Here is a 19,381-nt window from a genome sequence, read left to right as displayed (position 1 = left end):
CTGGTGAGCGCACGCGCCCTATAGAGAAAAAAACCTCTCCAAAAAAAAAAAAAAGATTTATCTCTCCATTTATTTAGACCTTCCTAAATTTCTCTTAGCATTATTTTGTAATTTTTAGTGTACAGGTATTGAACATCTTTTCTCAGGCTTATGTCTATGTACTTAATACTTGTGATGCCACTGGTATTTTGGTGTAAGTGCTATTTTTTAATTTAAATTTTTGTTGAGATAGTTACAAATTTACATACAAGTGTAAGACATAATAGTTATCTTTTTACCTGGCCCAATTTCACCCAATAGGAATCTTTGTTTTTTTTTTTCAAATGGTACACACACACACACTACCTATATTCACATATACATACATGCATACACACACATGCACATGCATACACACACACACACACACCCTGAATGAGCTTTTTTGCTATATGGCATCTGCTCATCAGAGACAGAAAGCAAGAAATTACCACCCAGCGGTGTATGGTCATGCCACAATGCCTTTTCCTCCATTCTCCTTTCAGGATTTTGGGCATGCACACACACGTAGCCAGTGTGAGTCTCAAGCCACCAGGTCCGGGACAAGAACCACAGTTGGCCAGGTGGGAAGCTAGCACCTTAACGACTACACCACCTATTGCCCCCCCGAATAAGCTTTTAAGATGGAGAATTACTGACTTCAGTATTTTCTGGTATCTTTTGCAGTTTCCCTACCTTCAAGAAATCATAATTACAAAAGAGCATTATAAAATTAACATTAATTTCTCTTTCTATGCCACCATATTACAAAAACTAATCTCTGAATACAGAAAATTAAATTGTACAAAAAGGTTAATCACAGTTTAGCCTATTTCAAAATTGCTTTTTCCATATATTGTCTCAAGGTACTTTTGTATCTTGTTGATTCTTAAATTTTAAATCTCATTTCCACATTAGCCCACTGTATGCTATTTTATAAAACTCTCAAGAGCTATCTACAAATAGTATAAAATAATTCAATATTTCATGGTATCTGGAGTTTTCATTTGGTGACAGTTTTCTATATACATCAAGCTTGAGGATATTTTTCAGCTCCTGAAGACCTAATTACTTACTTTGTCTGCAGCTGCCAACAAGTTGTCAGCCATTTTGTCAAGATTTGGTGCTTTCCCTGTGTACACGAATCTCATCATTTCTTTAAAAACCTCAGGGTCTAAATCATTGATTTCCACTCGATTCTGTTATTGAAAATAACACAAAAAAGTTAAGGAACATTTACACAAAAATGAACCAAAGGGAATTTTAAAAGCCTCAAATCTGTACTAAAGTATTTTATAACTCAAATATATATATGTGTGTATATACAACACACACACATGCACACACACACACACACAGATCTTTCTAAACTCCACTTAAAAACTAAGGCAAGTAACTCTTTAGTAACTTAATCAGGTAAAGTAAAGTGGTAAGCATAAGAGGAAAGTTCTACTGTGTGAGGGGTGGCAACCACGATCAGCTGAAGTCCACACCCTGATACTCAGACCAAACTAAGCACTATAAATGTGGAAGCGTAAGATCCAATTTCTCAATTAAAAAAGAGTTAAAAAACAAAATAGAAACAAGAAAGCCTTGCAGGTCAATGAAATATCTCTTTGTTTAACTCCTGACCTCTGTATTAAAAGATGGTATTAATGTTTTCTTTGGTGAATTCCTACAGCCTAGCATAATGCCTAAGACCCCATAACCAACAGTTTTATTCATGTAGCAAAGTGACAGACAGGTATTTGATATAACAAAGCTCACAACTTCAGAACTCTTCCTTTTGTAAAAATGACAGGTACTCTCATCTACTGACACTTCCTTGCTTACCTGAGACACTTAAGTCCAAAGAGGACTAGTTTGTTTTTTATGTCTGTATCTGTATTTTTCCTGTGCATCCACACGGAGTTACATCTATTATTCTATTATGGAACACTTATTTCCCCATCTTTTTATGAAATTCTATAATTTTTTCCCACTTATCACAGCATGACAATGAGAACATGCACTGTTATTATTAAAATATACATTGCACTATTTTACATTTGTACGAATTAAATATTAGTCTTTAAACGATATTTACCTTTTTACTCTCTTCCATTTCATGCTCAAACATTGCATTAAAAACTGGGGAACGGGCTGTAACAAGATTAGGCATCATTACTTAATGCATAAATTTATTTAAAACACATATTACATTTCCCAAAAGTAGAAAGTACCTGCAAGCACAGATTTATGAGCTTTAAATTCTTGTCCTCTCACAAAAAAACTGCAATCTGTAAATCTTGTGTTTTCCCAGAGATTACCTAAATCTTCTGCTAGTCGACATTCGGGCACCTTCAAAGTATTTGTGTTAGTATGTCCTGATATATTTATTGAATCTTGGACCACACTCACCTAGTTAAGAAAGGGACAGTAAGAAAAATATTTTCACAAATGAATATCAATACTTAGTTTATACTGAAATGTTTATATTTAAAATACTTCAGATAATTTAACATACCAGTGATAATCTGAGCACCTAAGAACTGAATATAAGACACAATTTTAAAGAGAAAAAATAAATAATTAGAGAAACAATACAGAAAAAATTAGAAACATATATTTTTTTTTCAGTAGTGACAATCTATATAAATATAGTATATGGCTTATGGACTAGCTGGAATGCTTGATTATTAAGGTAGTTACAAAAAAATAAATCTCTCAACAAAAAAGCCACAATACAATGTCAAACTCAAAAAGGAGAAGACATTTTTGTGAAGCAGAGGAAGAAATTCCTCTTTATTGTCTCCATTACACTTCAGATCTATTAACATTTAAATGTTACTAAATATATACAATAAACATAGTATAAGGCTCATAATTATTTTTTCCAGTACAAAAAAGAGTTATAAAAAAAAACTATAGTCTATGATATACAAACTGGGAAGTATTTTAAGTGTTGTTTCTACATGTTTTAACTCTAATAAAACTGATTTAAATTTTGAAGTCCAAGAATTCCTACAAAAGCATTAAAGTTAATGAAAATCTTTTATGGAAAATTAACAGCAAAAGTAACACAAGTATAATTTGGTCAAGTTACAGGCCTTTAAATATTTTAATATGAAATAATAAATAGAAGAATAATTTGGGCATTGCTTTTATGTATATTCAATATAATATAGACTAAACTATCTCCCATTCAAGATAAGAATATTCAATAAAACCCTCAAAAACTATTGACTGTCTTATACACAAAGAAAAGGTATGCTACTAATAATATATCATTGGAAATTTCACCTTTTGTTTAATAAATTAAAGAAAATACTACCTTAATTAGTAAAGCAAATGTTTCAGAGTAAGTGAATTTTTTTCTTTGTAAATAAGGGTGCTCTATGAGTTACCTATTGTTGTTTTAAGGTACCAGATTTTGTTGTCATATTTTATGTAACAATAGATAGTTGCATACATTTAAATATTAGGTTGCTCTAAAAGTCATGCCTATTTTTCTGTTTCTGTATACAAAAATACATTATAATTTTTCTGACAACCTTAAATATTTCATAAAGGCTTTTTTTAATCAAATAAATGTATAAATAAGGATAAAGATAAATACAGTAAACTATGTAGAAAACATAAATTAGAAATCAATAAAATGGACCAAACTATTAATATACTAACACATAAAGTATAATAATGGGTCAGTGTGAGAGCTCCAGAGACTATTAATATTAAGCCTCAGAAGTCCTGATTCACCTATCAACAGATACACAAACATGTACCTCATGTGAATGAAAGGGTATTTCTAAATAATAAAAAAACTAGTAAACTTAATCTCCTTTTTTACATTTTTTTTGGTATCAAACAATTTTTTATATTATTTAAAATTAGTACTATTACTTTTTCATAATTATGATCAAGAAGTATCTGTGGCCAGATAGTGGCCCAGCAGTAATGCAAGTGGACCCATTGGGAATGTCTGAAGGTCTTGTCTGAGGCCAGCCCCAACATGAGGGGCATGCTGATGCCTATTATAGCTGGGTTGGCTGAGGCTTGGGGAAGGCCTGTGTGGGGGACTTGTGTGGGGACCTTGCTGAGAGTGTCAGTCTTTCTCTCAGAAGAAATAAAAATATAAAGTTTAAAAAAAAAAAAAAAGAAAGGCAGCTACTGCAACATGTAAGATATTTTTCTAAAGAGCAGGCCAAGATATAGTGTATATAAATCCACCAATAAAGTGTCTCCAATTTCCTATTCTATCGAATTTCTCAAATTTTAGTAACTATAAAACAGGGGTTTAAAAAAATCTCCACTAATCCTAACTTGTTTGTCTTGCTCCACTATACATTATAACCTAATGATACATAAACCAAAAATGATGGTGTTGATATTTCAGGGTCTGGTTAGGGATCAGCATTTTAGAACACAGACACTACTTATTTGTACTGCTCTTGAAATTTCTAGAGAGAAAGAAATGGATCCATTCAATTACTTGGTAAAATATTCAATAGAGTTGTAAAAATGTAATAACATACTTAAGAGAGGATTGTTAAATACTATTTATTATCTCTTATCCTAATTCAAAATAATGTATTTAATATAAAAATTTGATAAGAATCAAGTGACACAAGAAATAAAGTTATACAGAAATACACTATTAATACCTTATTAATAATGTCATTAATTAGACATTATAGATGGTGATGATGCTATATTAGTACTTTGTATAAGCAATTGCAATACAGAAGAATTTGTATTACTGACATACCCATATCATAGTAACTAGAAATTGTAACACACACATAATTAACATTTCCTACTCCAAAGACTGTTCAAGGAACTTTTTACAGAGCAGAGATCAATGATCTAATTAAAGACTCAAAGGCAATAAATTATGATGATTATTTTCTTGATGCCTGCGATTAAAAAAATAAAAATTTCGTTTTCTCTATCACATTTAAATATAATGTAATGAACAAATTTACTCTATGAAACCCAGAATAAAAAATTCAGGAAAAAGGCTGAGATTCCTCCCTCAGATCAACTTTGTTCTTCTCTCAAAATAAGGAGAAAAAGAAAAAAAAAAAAAAAGACAAGTGCATGATGCTCATAATTGTCAAATGTTACAAAGCAAAACCTTAGACTCATTTGACAGACCTTTTTCAAACTTGTTTTTGGCTCAACCCTAAAAATATTTACCAACAGAATGAAGATGAATATGTAAGAAACCTAATCAATTCTGTGACTACCCTGAAAATCTGGATCTCCTCCAGTGTGGAACTAAGGCAACAGTTCCTTTTCTGAAAAAACTCTGCCAGAGGGCTTGTGCGCTCACTAGCGAGAGAGAAAGACAAAGTACCCTCCATGGAAATGGTCACACCATAATCCTATCTCTATCTTTCTCTTCCATCAGGATTTGGGGCACACATGTATAAATATCCAGTATGCTATTTAAGCCACTGAGTCTAGGACTTGAACTATGCAGTCAACCATATGAGGTCTCGCTTCCTAACCACCAGGGCACGGGATGGTCTAGTTCTAATTTTTTTAAATGTGAATTCTCCAAACTAATTTTAATAAGCTAGAAATGTTCAAAGTGGCATAGTACTACAATTTTACCACTCTTAATTTGACTGTACCTCAGACTGGATCCAAAGTGAAAAACTTGTAACAGTTCAATTTTGCACTGTTTTCTATAACAGTAGGTCTTAGATCTTTTGACTTTCATAAATAAGTCATTTTTTAGAACTCATGATAGAAATATGCAGTCAACTTTCTGTGTTTCCAAGAAAGTGCTCTTTAAAAAATACCAGCACATCTCTTTTTTTCTCTTTCTTTTTTTTGGGAGAGGTTTTTGCTATAGGGTGTGTGCACTCGCCAGAAAGACAGAGAAAGCGAGAAATCACCCCCCCCAAGGGGGATGGCCACGCTGCAATCCCTTCTCCTCCATTCTCCTCTTGGGATCTTGGACACACAAGCACACGTGCCCCAGCGTCAGTTTAAGCCACCACCAGGTCTGGGGACTCGAACCACAGTCAACTACATGGGAATCTAGAGACAGCCATTACTCCAACTGTTGGTCCCATGCACATCTTTCTTAATGATGGAGTTCCGTTCCTATGATTATGTCATTAAGTGAACTCGTTGATAAGTGAGGAGCTTAAAGGTGGATGTATTGTGGTATGCTGTGGTACCATTGGGTATGTATTTTTCAACAGCTATCACACAACACTACACTAGAATAATGTAATTCTACCCATACAGAAAGCATACATTAGATAAGTGCCAAAAGTGACAAGACACACCACAATGCAAAAATATAAATCTAGAAAAATCTTTTTTTTTATTCTAGATACTATGCGTGCACAATAAAGTACAATTTATCAAAAAAGTATGTAGTCTTACATGATTGTGAAACTACAGTATTAACTGACTATAGGACTGAGACAAAAAGACTAAGAAAGGGGATTCCCCATATTGAAGAGCCAGAGAACTGGTTATGAACGGTCGTTAAACAAGTAGGTCATTAAACAGGGAGGTTAAGTAAAAAGTGGCTATAAAACCCAATTTCCAACCACTGTCACAAGTATTTTGTAACAGAAAGGATATGTTAGGGTAAAAAAAAGTAAGGGAAAAAGAGATGTGACCTTAAAAATCAGAAAGTTTAACTTTCATCAGTTTTTCATTTTTCTTACTTATTCCTCAGCCTCTGTTTTCTGCATCATTTTTGAAAAAGAGGGGCCAGAATAGTTTATGCGGCTAGAAATCTCAGTTATCTCGGGACCACTTGGCCTCTATATGGAATTTGCATAAATAAGCTATGTCTTGCAGAAAAAGGAAAGCACCCAACTGCCTTACCTGTCTACAGCACCACTTGCAGGGGAGGGGGAGGAGGCAGTTCTTTAGGAAGGGCAGTGCAATGCTTCCTCCTCTTCTGCAAGCAGTGCTGGAGATGCTGTAGAAGGAAGGGCATCCGTGAGAGGGGTGGAAGGAATGATGGAGGGCATGAAAAAATGTGGGTTAAGAACACATTTTGCCCATCTATGCTAAATATGGTGCCCAGGGTGTTAATATATCTATATCACTAAAAAGATGTATATTTCAGGATACAAAAATGAATGTGATCAATGCCAACTTAAAAATGTACAAGGGGGGAACCAGCAGTTAGCGTAATGGACTCCCACGTAGTTGACCGCAGTTCGCATCCTGGACCCGGTGGCTTAGAACTCATGCCGGGCGCGTGTGTGTGCGTGCCCAAGATCCCGAGAGGAAAATGGAAGAGAAGGGATTGTGGCATGACCATCCCCCCGGGGGGGGGTGATTTCTCGCTTTCTGTCTCTATGTCTCTGTCTGTCTGGTGAGTGCATGCACCCTATAGTGAAAACCTCTCAAAAAAAAAAAAATGTACAAGGGTACTTCAAAAAGTTCACAGAAAACTGCAGGACCAACAGTTGGAGTAATGGCTGTGTCACTGAACTCCTATGTAGTCAACTGCAGTTCAAGTTCCAGACCCAGTGGCGTAAACTCATGCCGGGTGTGAATGGAGGAGAAGGGATTGTGGTGTGGCCATCCCCCCTGAGGGGGGGGGGGGGGTTTTCACTTTTTTTCTCTCTCTATCTATCTCCCAGGCAAGTATGTATGCCCTATAGCGAAAATCTCTCAAATGAACAAAAAAGAATAGCTCATTTGATTGGAAACTAAGTTAATTTCTTTTTCTTTGAATTATTCTAGAGCTATGTTATAATTTCTCTCCCTAGGTAAGAGATACAGTGCATAGATGAAGTATGAATGGTATCCCTACCCCCTTTATTTCTTTTCTTTTCTTCTTCTTCTTTTTTTCTTTTAAACATTTTCCCTATAGGACACATCCTGGGTAGAGACAGACATAGAGATAGGAAAAGTTGAAATATCACTCCTCAGGGGGAAGGGCCATGCCACCATCCATTCTCCTCTCAGGATTTTGGGCATGCAAGCACATATGCCTGGCTTATTTTTTAAGCCATCAGGTCCAGGATTCAAACTGTGGAGTCAGCCAGATGGTACCCAGTGCCTTAACCATCAAGCTATCTACTGGCCCACCTCCATACTTGTTTTAACTGCTTAAGAGTGAAGTAATTCATTGGAAAATATGTTGATGCCTCAAAGTGCCAATGTTTTGGGAAGTAATGTCTAGTATGGTAAACCAAGATTTAAAAAAAAAAAAAGATTCAGTGACATTTTTCTGCAGATTATCCATACTTTTCCATGAGATAACATTCTGTACTATCATGACTGATCTTCCCGAGCCATCGCCTGTCTGATTACTACTAGGTTCCGTGTGGCCATCCCCCCTGAGGGGGGGGGGGGATTTCTCACTTTCTGTCTCTCTGGTGAGCACACGTGCCCTATAGCGAAAACCTCTCCAAAAAAAAAAAAAAATCACAGAAAACTGGAATTAAAGTATGAGTTTATTTTGGGGCAAAGAACTTTTGAAACTCATACACAGTTTTTCCATAGTACACATTTTCATAAACTTCATGAGCCCCTTCATATGCCATGACGTTTTCTATTTTTAGGGTTTCATTAGTGTGTATAATCTAACATACAGATACCAGACAGAGTTCAAAAATATCAAAAAAAATCTTAAACTTAATTTCAGCCTTATTTCTGAAGTTTTTGGTTGTCTAGGTTCCAGTACAGTATACTTAGGAAAATATCTGTGAACAAACACTACTTCAATTCTGAAAACAGGAGTATTTTCTAGAAAGTCTTATTTACACAAAGACTTTGGCTGCAGTCATTTTGTTGTTAATTGTCTTTAAGGTCCTTTAAATCCTAAGATAATCTTTAAAAATTAACATGAAATTTAAGATAACTGCCAAAATTCTGAAAGATTCTATGTTAAGGGTACTAAAATTTTTAAAAAGTATGACCCGTATTTATTCAGAACACTACATAGAATATCTGTATGTTGGTAACAAAGGCTTTTAGTTTGTTTTATTTTTCAAATTATTTAATGGTAAGCTCTGTTCAAGAGCCCTATAATATACATTCTTTATCAACCAAGGAACTGTACTTCTAATAAATTCATTATATAATTCATTTAAGTTATCTAAGTAAATATAAGGTGCATTATATAATCTATGGGACAATATTCCTATTATTCTTCTGACATAAAATAATGACATACAATTACTTTATACAGTTTAGAATCATGTCAAAAATGTTACATATTTGCTATAAATTTTACATATATACTTAGTAGCAGTTAAGGAAGTTACTGTGCTTCCAAGAGACTTACATGTCCATCTACAACAATCTAATGAAATATTAATATAGTTAATTCTGAGTTTACTTGATCATAACCTTGTCAACTGGCAGTTGAAAATGATCAACTGCTTGGAATATTTCAATAAAAACTGCTACTGATGTACAGTCTCTATAAACTATGTTACTAGTATGGTGTAAATCTTGAATTTTCAACAAAGATGGATTTAAAATATTTGTATCACTAAAATGACTTAATGATAACAACAGAAACAAATCAAATCTTAAATTAAGATAAACTGTAAATGTAAATTTCTGGCAAGGCAATCTTTCAAAATCAGGCATTTTATGCATATAGATATACCTTGTAAGTTTGTCAAGAGACAAGGGAATATCTTAAAAATTTGAGATCTATTTTTTTAGAATGTTAATACCTATTTAATTAAATTAATACAACTACATAAGTAATCAGAAAACATACCAGTCTTTTTAAGATATTTTTGGATTCAAATAGATAATGCTTAATATGGTTAATATGAAAATTAAAAAAACTGACCATCTTGTCAGAGTTATTCAGTATGAAGAAGATACTCAGAAATGTCCATATAAAAGTGTACATATCCAAAGCCTTCTAAAGGAAGAAGGATTTAGTGTGTGATAAGATAACTGAACACACCATTTATAGATATAGATATGACAAAATTTTTCCAGACTGGGTCAATATATTGATTTGTAAAACAATCTAGTCAGCTTTTCCTAGTCATGTATTTATAAATAAAACCTTATCAATTATAGCACTTAATTTTCTAAGTATGCCTAATACTAACACAGTTTATATCTTTGCTGTATCACTAAATATAATCACGAAGTTCCTTATAGTAAAAAAAAAAAAAAAAAAGTACCTACCTCACAAAATAATGTAAGCTTGTCATCTGGTAAAAGACCATTAGCTTCATCAAGCAAAAAATCCCTTCTAATGAATTTTTTAAAACCCCAATCTTTCCCTTGCACAAATCGATATGCTCTTTGACTTTCTGGTAAAAAATAGAATAAAAGTTTAAATAAAACAAATATCTAGGAGACATTTTTATTAATCTTAACACAGTAAAATGAAATATACAAAAATAGGGCATAGACAATAATACATCTGTCATAAAAATTACACATGTGTGCTCCTAAGTAAAATGTCAGGTAAAACCAGATCACTACACACCACTAGTCAAATTTTGGCCATCATCAAGGAGTTCGATTTCAGACTTTTGGATCTCTAAATAGAAAAGTCAGATCAAATTCCATGGAGAAAGAAAGAGATCCTTTAAAATCTAGGCCCTCTAAGACAATGAAATAGAATAAAAATACGTTGGTTTAGGCATATTATCCATCACTTAATATAAAAAACTGGTTGAAACATACCTCTTATTTTCTGTTTCTCCCTTTAAAATGGATGTTTTAAATCATCAAGACATCTTTGAAGCTTTCCTGGCATACTCAACCCAATGATTTAAGTTTCACTGAACTATAGAAAAATCCATTAACCAGTTATTGTAAGCCCCTAGACATAATTTCCTGGTTCCTACATAAACTTTTTATAAAAAGTCCAAAAGATACCTCTAAAATATCTTGTGAAGATTTAATAAATCTGAAGTGAATGTTACAAATGCCTAAGACAACTGAATGACAACTATATGATACTAAGAAATAAACAAGATCCCCTATAGAAAGTATTATCTATTATGCAAGGAATATAATGTAATTGAAAATACTCCACTATCTTTTTTTTTTTTTAAACTTGCTATAAGGCATGTGCACTTGCCAGAGAGAGAAACAGAGAGACAGAGAGGGAAAGTGAGAAAGCACCTCACAGTGTGTGTTTGTGTGTGTGTGTGTGTGTCTGTGTGTGGTGGGAGGATGCAGAGGGTGCACCCAGCCACACCACAATCCATTCTCCATTCTCTCAGAATTTGGGGCACACATGCCTAATATGTTTTCCAAGCCAAAGGTCCAAGACTCAAAACATTCATCTGGTCAGTGGGATCCTGCTGCCCTAAGCACAATGCTACCTGGCTGGCCCTCCACTATCTTAAATGTGAGACAGTGTGAAAATGTATATGGAAAAAATGTTTTAGTTCCGCAATAAAACAGATTATTCAAAAATGTGTGTGTAAGGAGATTTTTTGTAATGAACTTACTTGATTGTTATCCACTTGAAGAAAATATTTAAAATTTAACATGGTAGTTCATGAGATTTTTGATAATTATGCACACTGTGTATTTCTTTCAGTACTCTTCTTTTATGAAGCTCCCTCTTATAGTATTTTAGGTACCTGGATATGTGAATCCTGGTCTAAATTTAATAGTCCCTGAGACTAAGAAAAACTGATTTCCTTCCAGTCAGTTCAACTAACTGCTCAAAAATTTTTAGTGACAAAATATCAGGGCATTCCATGTCCTTCAAATTGTTCTTCATATTTTACTACCTAGCAAAACAGGCAAAAGAAAAGGGAAAGATTTCTTGAATATCTACTATCTACATCAAGTATGGAACCAGGCACCTTGTCCTAACAGTAGCTATTTTTCCGAGTGACAAGTAAACGTTATTTTAGGACATAGGCTAAATTTTAATATTACTTTTACATGCCTTTGATGTCTAAGACTTTAAAAAAATCTATAGCTCTACCTACAATTTAAAATTAAATAATGGCCAAATTAAAATTTTAAGACTAAATGAATTTTGGTAGGAAAAAATCCAAAGCTTTTCTAGGTTAAGGTGCAGAAGTCACAATACGTAATTACACAGAGACTTCTTCACTCAGTTTGTGAAATCACTTACCCATTGCTTTTGTTTCTTCCCTTTTAGCATTCAGAAGGGAAAATTTGAATTTTGCTCGAACTTCACTTTTGGGGCAGCTGACTAAAAGCAAATATAAGGACAAGTAGTCTTTACTTTCATCATCTAATCCCTTTGGGTTTACCCTCAGGCACCTAAAATAAAACAATAGGCTCACATGGAGGAATATAATACTTAAAGCATTTTAAAGAGAGAGGCAACACTGAAATCATTTGTTAATTAACATCATGAACAGCATTCTTGTTAATATTCCCACAGTTCTTTACAATTCTCTATACTACTAGGAACTTATTATCCCTCTAATATAAATTAGATCAATATTCATTCAGAAACAATAGTAATAACAAAATCATAAATAGCTGATATCACATCAAAAATAACAAACAAAAATCCAAAACATACAAAAATCTTACCATTTCATTTTGTCATTTGGGCCAGATGAAAATGTTGAACTTTTTAACACTTCTCCCATTTCCTCTCGACAAAAGCTGAAGTTATTAATGGTCCACATATAGGAAAATTTTACTACTTTAACCTAAGAAATTCAGAAAACCACTTTTAGAATGGTACCTCTTTCGCTTTTCACCTGTCACATGTTAAACACTCTATGATCCATTCTAATACTTCTAATAACTACGCCAATGCATTTCACAGTAATATTCTTGGTATCTGTAAAATTTAGATGATGTAAAGCAGACATTTCTAACAGCATGTACCTGTGTATAACACCAGCTTTCTGCTATAGGACCAGCAGACATATCTCCAGGTAGAGGTGGGGTGGGTTCCCGAGACATTGTCACTTTACTGTAGTCTTTTAGGATTTATACAGTAACCCCACACAGTTGAGTACTCTGTCTACAAAGAAAATAAATTTGAATTACTGATCAAAAATCTTAACTGACAAAATCAAGAGGTAAAAAATACTTAAAGGTCATAAATTGATTACTATCCCAAATTAGATTATGAAGAAAAAATGACAATTTCAAATAATTTCAATAACTTTTCAGAAATGAAATCATAAGACTCTGTAACATATGACACTTGAAATTGAAACAAACCTAATATTTACAGATAAGACATTGTTCTGTCAAGGCATATTTTCCAAAATATCACACATCAAAAAACAATATAGCTTAATATTAGAATCATAAACAGAAAATAACAAAATGCCATGGAAACTTAATGACATCAATTAATAACTGATTTATCATTGTTCACCTTTTCATTAACATATTTATGAAAACCAAAAGTACTGCATGCAAAGTTTGAACTATAAGCACTCTCATTTGCCAGACTCCAGGTTTTCACCAAGTGAAACAGAATGCGATTTAACAGGTAATGCTCTGTAAGATCTGCAAAGATTTCCACTAAAGTTTGTATCTATCTTGGACAATAAGGTTCTCTAAGAAGAATCTGTCCCTATCAATCAGAATGCTTCCTACTGAGATGTACCATATCATAAAATTTTGTCCCAGTTCCATGTTCTTATGCTACATTCATTTGTACACATAAGATCTCGAAAGATCTAGCCAGTGTTACTGACTAGATAATGATGTTTTGTAACTTGAAAAGGCCATGAAAGTAAAAGACAAAATCAAAGAGCTATATGAGTAGCTTACAGAGCTACATAAGTAATATACTTTATAGGGACAAGGGAGGCTTAAGATTATGTTTCAGGGCCAAGCCATGGTATGGTGGGTAAGGCAGCTAAATCCCATCTAAACCCCACATGGCCAACTGTACAGTAAAGAATCCTGGACCTGATGGCTTGGGAAACATGCTGGGTGGAGCTAGGAGGTGGCATGGTGATTAATGCACTGGATCCCACATGGCCAATTGAGACATTTGAGGCCTAGACCGGGCAACTTGAAAAACACACTGAGCGCATGTGTGTACCTGCTCAAAATCCTGAGAGGAGAGGAGATTGAGGTGTGGCCCCTGGAAGGGGAGGGTGACTTCTCATTTTCTCTCTCCCTCTGTGTGTGTCTCTCTCTCTCTAGTGAGCACATATGCCCTATGTCAAAAATCTAAAAAAGAAAAACAGGTTGGGTCCATGTGTGTCATGCCCAAAATCCCATAGGAGGAAGAAATGGAGAGGGAATTATGACCATCTCCTAGGAGACATTCTCTCTCTCTCTCTCTCTCCTGTAAGCTCATACAAAAATCTAAAAATAAAGATTGCACTCCAGAATAGGGACTCAAGTCTGATGAGCCTCTTTTCATTTAGGAATCATAAGGCAAGAACACTACCTAACTCTTTGGGTGAAACAAAAAGGACTTCGTCCTAAAGGCAGAGGAAAATATTCCATAAAACAATGATCCATGATGGGAGAATAAAGACTGAAGAAAGCTGTCTGAAAGATACAGAGACATAAAAAGAGGTACAAAAGATAGAAAAACACTTAAAATTTTGAATTAAAAATCTCCACTAGAAATAAGAAATACATTCAATATGAGGAGGAACATCCTAGAATCGGAATCAGAGGAACATATAAAGAAAACAAAAGAGGGGACAGATAATGAACAAAATTAGAATAACTCCCCAGATGATTATTCCAGATGAAACTAAAACAAATGGAACAGTAGTTACAAATCAAACAGACTCAGACTTCAGATTCTACTGAGTGGAACAAAGAACTTGGTCTTGGAACTTGGTGAATTAACTCTATAATAACCAAACAAAATAAGAAATCACAACTGAAATACATTTCTATGAAACTCAAAATGAGGTAGAACATGTTACAAAAATCAAGATGGCCTCATTTTCCCCTTACTGCAAAAAGCCCAAAGTAAAACAGGATAATTGCTTCAGAATTCAAATGAGGGGATGTGATACGACACAAAATGTTATGTTTTAAAATGTTTTTGTCCAAGTTCTAAAACTTAATTGCCAGTTGTATAAAACAAATATGTCATTTTCACAGCTTTTTGATGCAGGGGATAAATAAATTCAAGTTATTTATTAGCTGAAAACTAGATAGATTTACTAGATAAATCAAAAGGAAAAACGATAATGACTGCCATAATGGAGAAGTTCTGGTATTTATACCACTAAAAAATTAAAACAAATCCATGTTTTAAAGTGAATGGATATGTCAAAAAATGATTCTCAAAAAACTGACAAATAATTCAATAGAATAAAATATTAAGTAAAACTATAAAATAACAATTATTCTCAAAAGGCACAGAATCAGCAGGCCCAGCACTTACTGGGCCACCAGAAAAGTCATGATGTATTTTTCTATGCAAAAATGATCATGACTTTCCCAACAACCTAATAGTTTTAATATATATAAATGAGGGGAAGATATTCATCTAATTCTTACAATCAAGAAACAGTTGATTCAAATCAGAAGCCAGGTTTGGTGAAAAACCATCTAACTTATATGATTAAAAATTCAGTTCAATGCCGGCCCCACAACTCAGCAGTTAGCCACAGTGCATGGCAAGTTGGATTCCACACAGCTGAACATAGCATGTATCCTGTCCCTTAATCCTGATGGGATGGAGAAATGGAGGAAAAAAGGACTTCACTATGACCATGTCCCATTGGGGGTTCTCTCTTTCTCTCTCTCTGGTGCCCACAAGCCCCTTCTGGAAATAATAACAATAATAAAATATTTAGTTCAAAGGAAGAGGACTTGCAAATTAATTAGAATTCATTCACAAGCAGGTATTAAATAAGTAGTTACTATTTATAATATATTCTTCAAGTGTAGGAAATACACTAGTGAAAAAGTAGTAAGGACTTAAATAACTAAGCAAGGTAAGAATGAGTAGTAGTAAGTGAAATTAAATAAGAGAAACTGGATAAAGTAATTGTTATGCAGTAATTGATAATTCTTCAACTGGATAATAAGGAGACTACTTTAGGTATTGTAGCCAGTTAAGGCTTCTCTAAAGAGTTAGTATGTATGCTGACAACTAAAAGCTAAGAAAAACATCAGAGACAAGTCAAGAGATGTTTATAAGAAATGAGAAAGAACAGCAAGTGTAAATGCCACAGAGAAGGAAAGAATGTGTGAATGCTTCAGAAAGAGAAAGGAGTCTGTATTGGTCGGCATTCTCCAGAGAAGATATACATTTATTTTGAAAGGCCTTAATGAATTAATCCACACAGTCACAAAGCAGAGAAGTCCTACAAAGACTGTTGGTAAGCCAAAGAAATAGTTCTAACACTTGGAAGCAGAGAAGCTAGTGTAGTTCCAAGTCCAGGGCTAAAGGTCTGAGGGCCCTTGGAAAGATATAGGCCTGGACATTCATTAGCAACCACTGGCAGGAGTTCAAAGTCCAAAAGTTAAAGAAGCTGGATGGCTTCGGTCTGGTTGGAAGAAACAGGTGTCAAGCACCAGAGGAATCAAAACACACAGCCAAGTTGCAGAGCAGGGAGGAAGTGAGAAGGCAGATGTGCAAGGCCTCAGGAGTAGAACACACAGCTTGCTCTAGAAGGAAGCTGCAGAGAGAGGAAACAAAATCCCCCACTTCCTCTTTGTGTCCCTCCTGGACTCCCAGCTAATTAGAGGTGCCTGCCCACACTAAAGGCAGGTCTTCCTCTCTCAGTCTATTGACCTACAAGCTAATCTTGTCTGGCAACACTCTCAAAGGCAATCCAGGAACGAAGCTTCAACAGCTTCCATGTATTTATCATTAGTCACATTGACAACCTAAATTAACCATCGCAGAGTACAGTGTGGTTGATTACACTGAAGGATTTTAAGTAAGGAAAAGTATAATTTAGGTACTAGTAAGATCAGAATGAAAGCTTCCAGGAAATAAGCTGGTAATAAAGAATGGAGAAGAGTAAAAAAGCAAGAAAACAAATTAGGAGATTAAGACTGGCAAGAGATAAGACTGTAGACTAATATGGCATGCTAGTGTAGTGGGGATGGAGAAAGTGATCCCATCAGTTGAGGAAAATTTTAGAATCAACAGAATTTATGATTTAAAATTAAAGAAAGAAGAAAGGATAGGTCCTAGTTTAGGACTTTAACAACTAGGAGGATGGCAATGCCATATACCAGGATAAGGAAGACAGGGACAGAAATAGTAACTTTGGGGGCTGGGAAAATTGAATTTCAATAAAGAGATATATGCAACAACAAAAAATACTTCAAGTGGAGTAATTTTTAGTTAACCATTTACAATTATAGACTATTTATATAATCTCCCTAAAAAGAGTTGCTATTAACAATATGCTTATAGCAGAAAACATGAATGGGTGGTTCAGCAAGGCAGCCGGACAGAAAAACCTGGATTATAACACTAGGAATATTCTTAGTAGCACATACGTCTATCATCATCATTAAAGAAAAGACGAAGAAGACTGGATGCTGCTTATTTCATTAAAAAAGAAAGAAGGAATCAATGACAGAAGAAAGTAAGACTGCGTTAAAGAAAAGTAAATACACAGACTCAGCTTTGTGGCCTACAGATTAAAGGAGCCAGATCCCATATGGCCAAATGCATAGTTCAAAATGTCCCTAGGACTTGAAAAACACATTAAGCACATGTGCATATGTGCTCAAAATTCTGATGGGATGGACTAATGGAAAAGAGATTGCAGCATGACATTGTTCCATTGAGGGGTGCTTTCTACATTCCCTGTCCTATTTCTCTCTGGCAAGTACACATATTCTCTGGCAAATAAAATGAAAGTATTTAAAAACAGCATACAGAGTTAATAGATGTACAAACGTATACAGAAAAATAGATGCACTGAGTTGCACTTTGATTTTACAGTAATAATGCTAATAGACTATACATCTAAATATTAAAAGGCTATCTCCTGGTTACAAGACTTTTTTATTTTTATTTATATTTTCTAAATATGTTGCTATGGTTAAATTAATATAGAAATATAGCTGTTATTAATATTTTAGTTTTTCTGCTGTAGAGTGAGTGTGCTTGCTGGAAAGAGACAGAGAGAAGAAAAGTAAAAAAAATCACTGTCCCAGAGAGGATGGCTATGCAGCAATCCCTTCTCTATTTTCCTTTCAGGATTTTGGGCATGCACACATATGTGTCTGAAATTATTTTCAAGCTTCTGGGTCCAGGACTCCAACCATGGTTGACTGTGGAAATCCAGTGTCTTAGCCAGATGCTACCTGCTGGACCCAATATAGTCATTAGTTTTAAAAGATGTGGAAAAATTTATAGTGTGCTCCCATCCAAGTAACACATACAGATGGAGAGACTAGGTAAAAGGAGATGGTAAGGCAAATAAAACTGTATCCTTAATCTTCAGTTTTTATAAAAAGATACCATTATAATTTAACACTAATAAAACACATTAAGTAAAAAAATAAGTTTTAAGAATCTGGAAGGCAAGAAAAAATTCTTTAATAACTCAAAAAGAGTTAACTGTAACTACCATCTTCAAGTTTAACTCACACCATAATTTATACATAAAATTAAACTAAAAATGTTTAAACAATTTTTTGTTCTCTCTTCACCTACTCCTTCAAATGATACAGTTATGGGATGGGGATATGAAGAATGCATTTTTGAGCACTACACCAGACATCATATACTTTGTTTATTCTTCAGTAACTGTAAGATGGGTGGTAATGATCCCATCTGAACCTCAAGTGAGCAGAGTTAGACAGTTTAGAATGCTTACTTTAATAGAAGGTAGTTGAACACAAATTTTCCTGGCTCTTAAGTCTATGCTTTTCCTATAGAATCATGTGGCCCTTCAGATATTATAGTGCTGAAACAGCCCCTACCTCTCTGGTCCAGTTCTCATTTTATAGATGAGGATTAAGATGAGAGAAATGAGCTAGGATAGAAAACTGAACTGCCTGTTAGATTGAACACTAGAACAAAGCACAAAGACAAAAATCTTCTGAAGTCCATTTCTGTACTGTTACCAGTAATTTTTTCCCTCCTCCTCATAAGAAAAAATAATAATAATAGTACTATCAACTAGCTAAAGACATTCAGACATTCCTATTCTTATTCTTGTAGAAAAGGCTTATGGAAAAAGAGAACACATCAAAATAATATCTAGAGAAGAAAAGACAATGTATGCACATCAACAAACAAGTAAAAAATGTCTCCCATATTTTGTTACATATACTTCTTTTAAAAATTTTAAGTGTGATGCCAGGTGCACACATGTCCATAATGTAGAACTGCCTAAAACTGAGTGCCAATTATGACATGAGGACCCTTTTGGGGGTGACTGTTTGTCTCTTTCTCTCCCTCAGTCTGTCTGTCTCTTCCTCTGATGAAAGAAATAAACTCGAGGAAAAACAACAAAAAGGGCAAGCCTCATAGCCTAGTGATTAG

The 19,381-nt window shown here is 34.3% G+C and overlaps 1 protein-coding gene across 7 annotated transcripts in view; it reads right to left on the bottom strand.

Moving 5' to 3' along the window:
• Positions 1 to 19,381, bottom strand: part of SPOPL (speckle type BTB/POZ protein like) — a 68,169-nt gene that overhangs the window by 13,010 nt on the left and 35,778 nt on the right. The window contains exons 2-8 of one of the 7 annotated variants that reach the window (XM_014593001.2): positions 12,808 to 12,946; positions 12,505 to 12,626; positions 12,074 to 12,225; positions 10,150 to 10,277; positions 2,328 to 2,418; positions 2,105 to 2,160; positions 1,095 to 1,217 (exon numbers count right to left, since the gene is read on the bottom strand). In XM_014593001.2, the coding sequence (XP_014448487.1) occupies positions 1,095 to 1,217; positions 2,105 to 2,160; positions 2,328 to 2,418; positions 10,150 to 10,277; positions 12,074 to 12,225; positions 12,505 to 12,626; positions 12,808 to 12,885 (750 nt within the window). In that variant the 5' untranslated portion in view covers positions 12,886 to 12,946. Of the gene's footprint in view, positions 1 to 1,094; positions 1,218 to 2,104; positions 2,161 to 2,240; positions 2,419 to 6,855; positions 6,953 to 10,149; positions 10,278 to 12,073; positions 12,226 to 12,504; positions 12,629 to 12,807; positions 12,947 to 19,381 lie in introns of those variants that run through there. The other 6 variants (XM_006161859.3, XM_027765678.1, XM_006161861.3 and 3 more) reach the window with 6 other exon arrangements.

The sequence above is a fragment of the Tupaia chinensis genome, unplaced genomic scaffold (assembly GCF_000334495.1).
Source record: "Tupaia chinensis unplaced genomic scaffold, TupChi_1.0 Scaffold139341_1, whole genome shotgun sequence".
Taxonomy (NCBI): Eukaryota; Metazoa; Chordata; class Mammalia; order Scandentia; family Tupaiidae; genus Tupaia; species Tupaia belangeri.
This window is presented reverse-complemented; position numbering and strand designations above follow the sequence as displayed.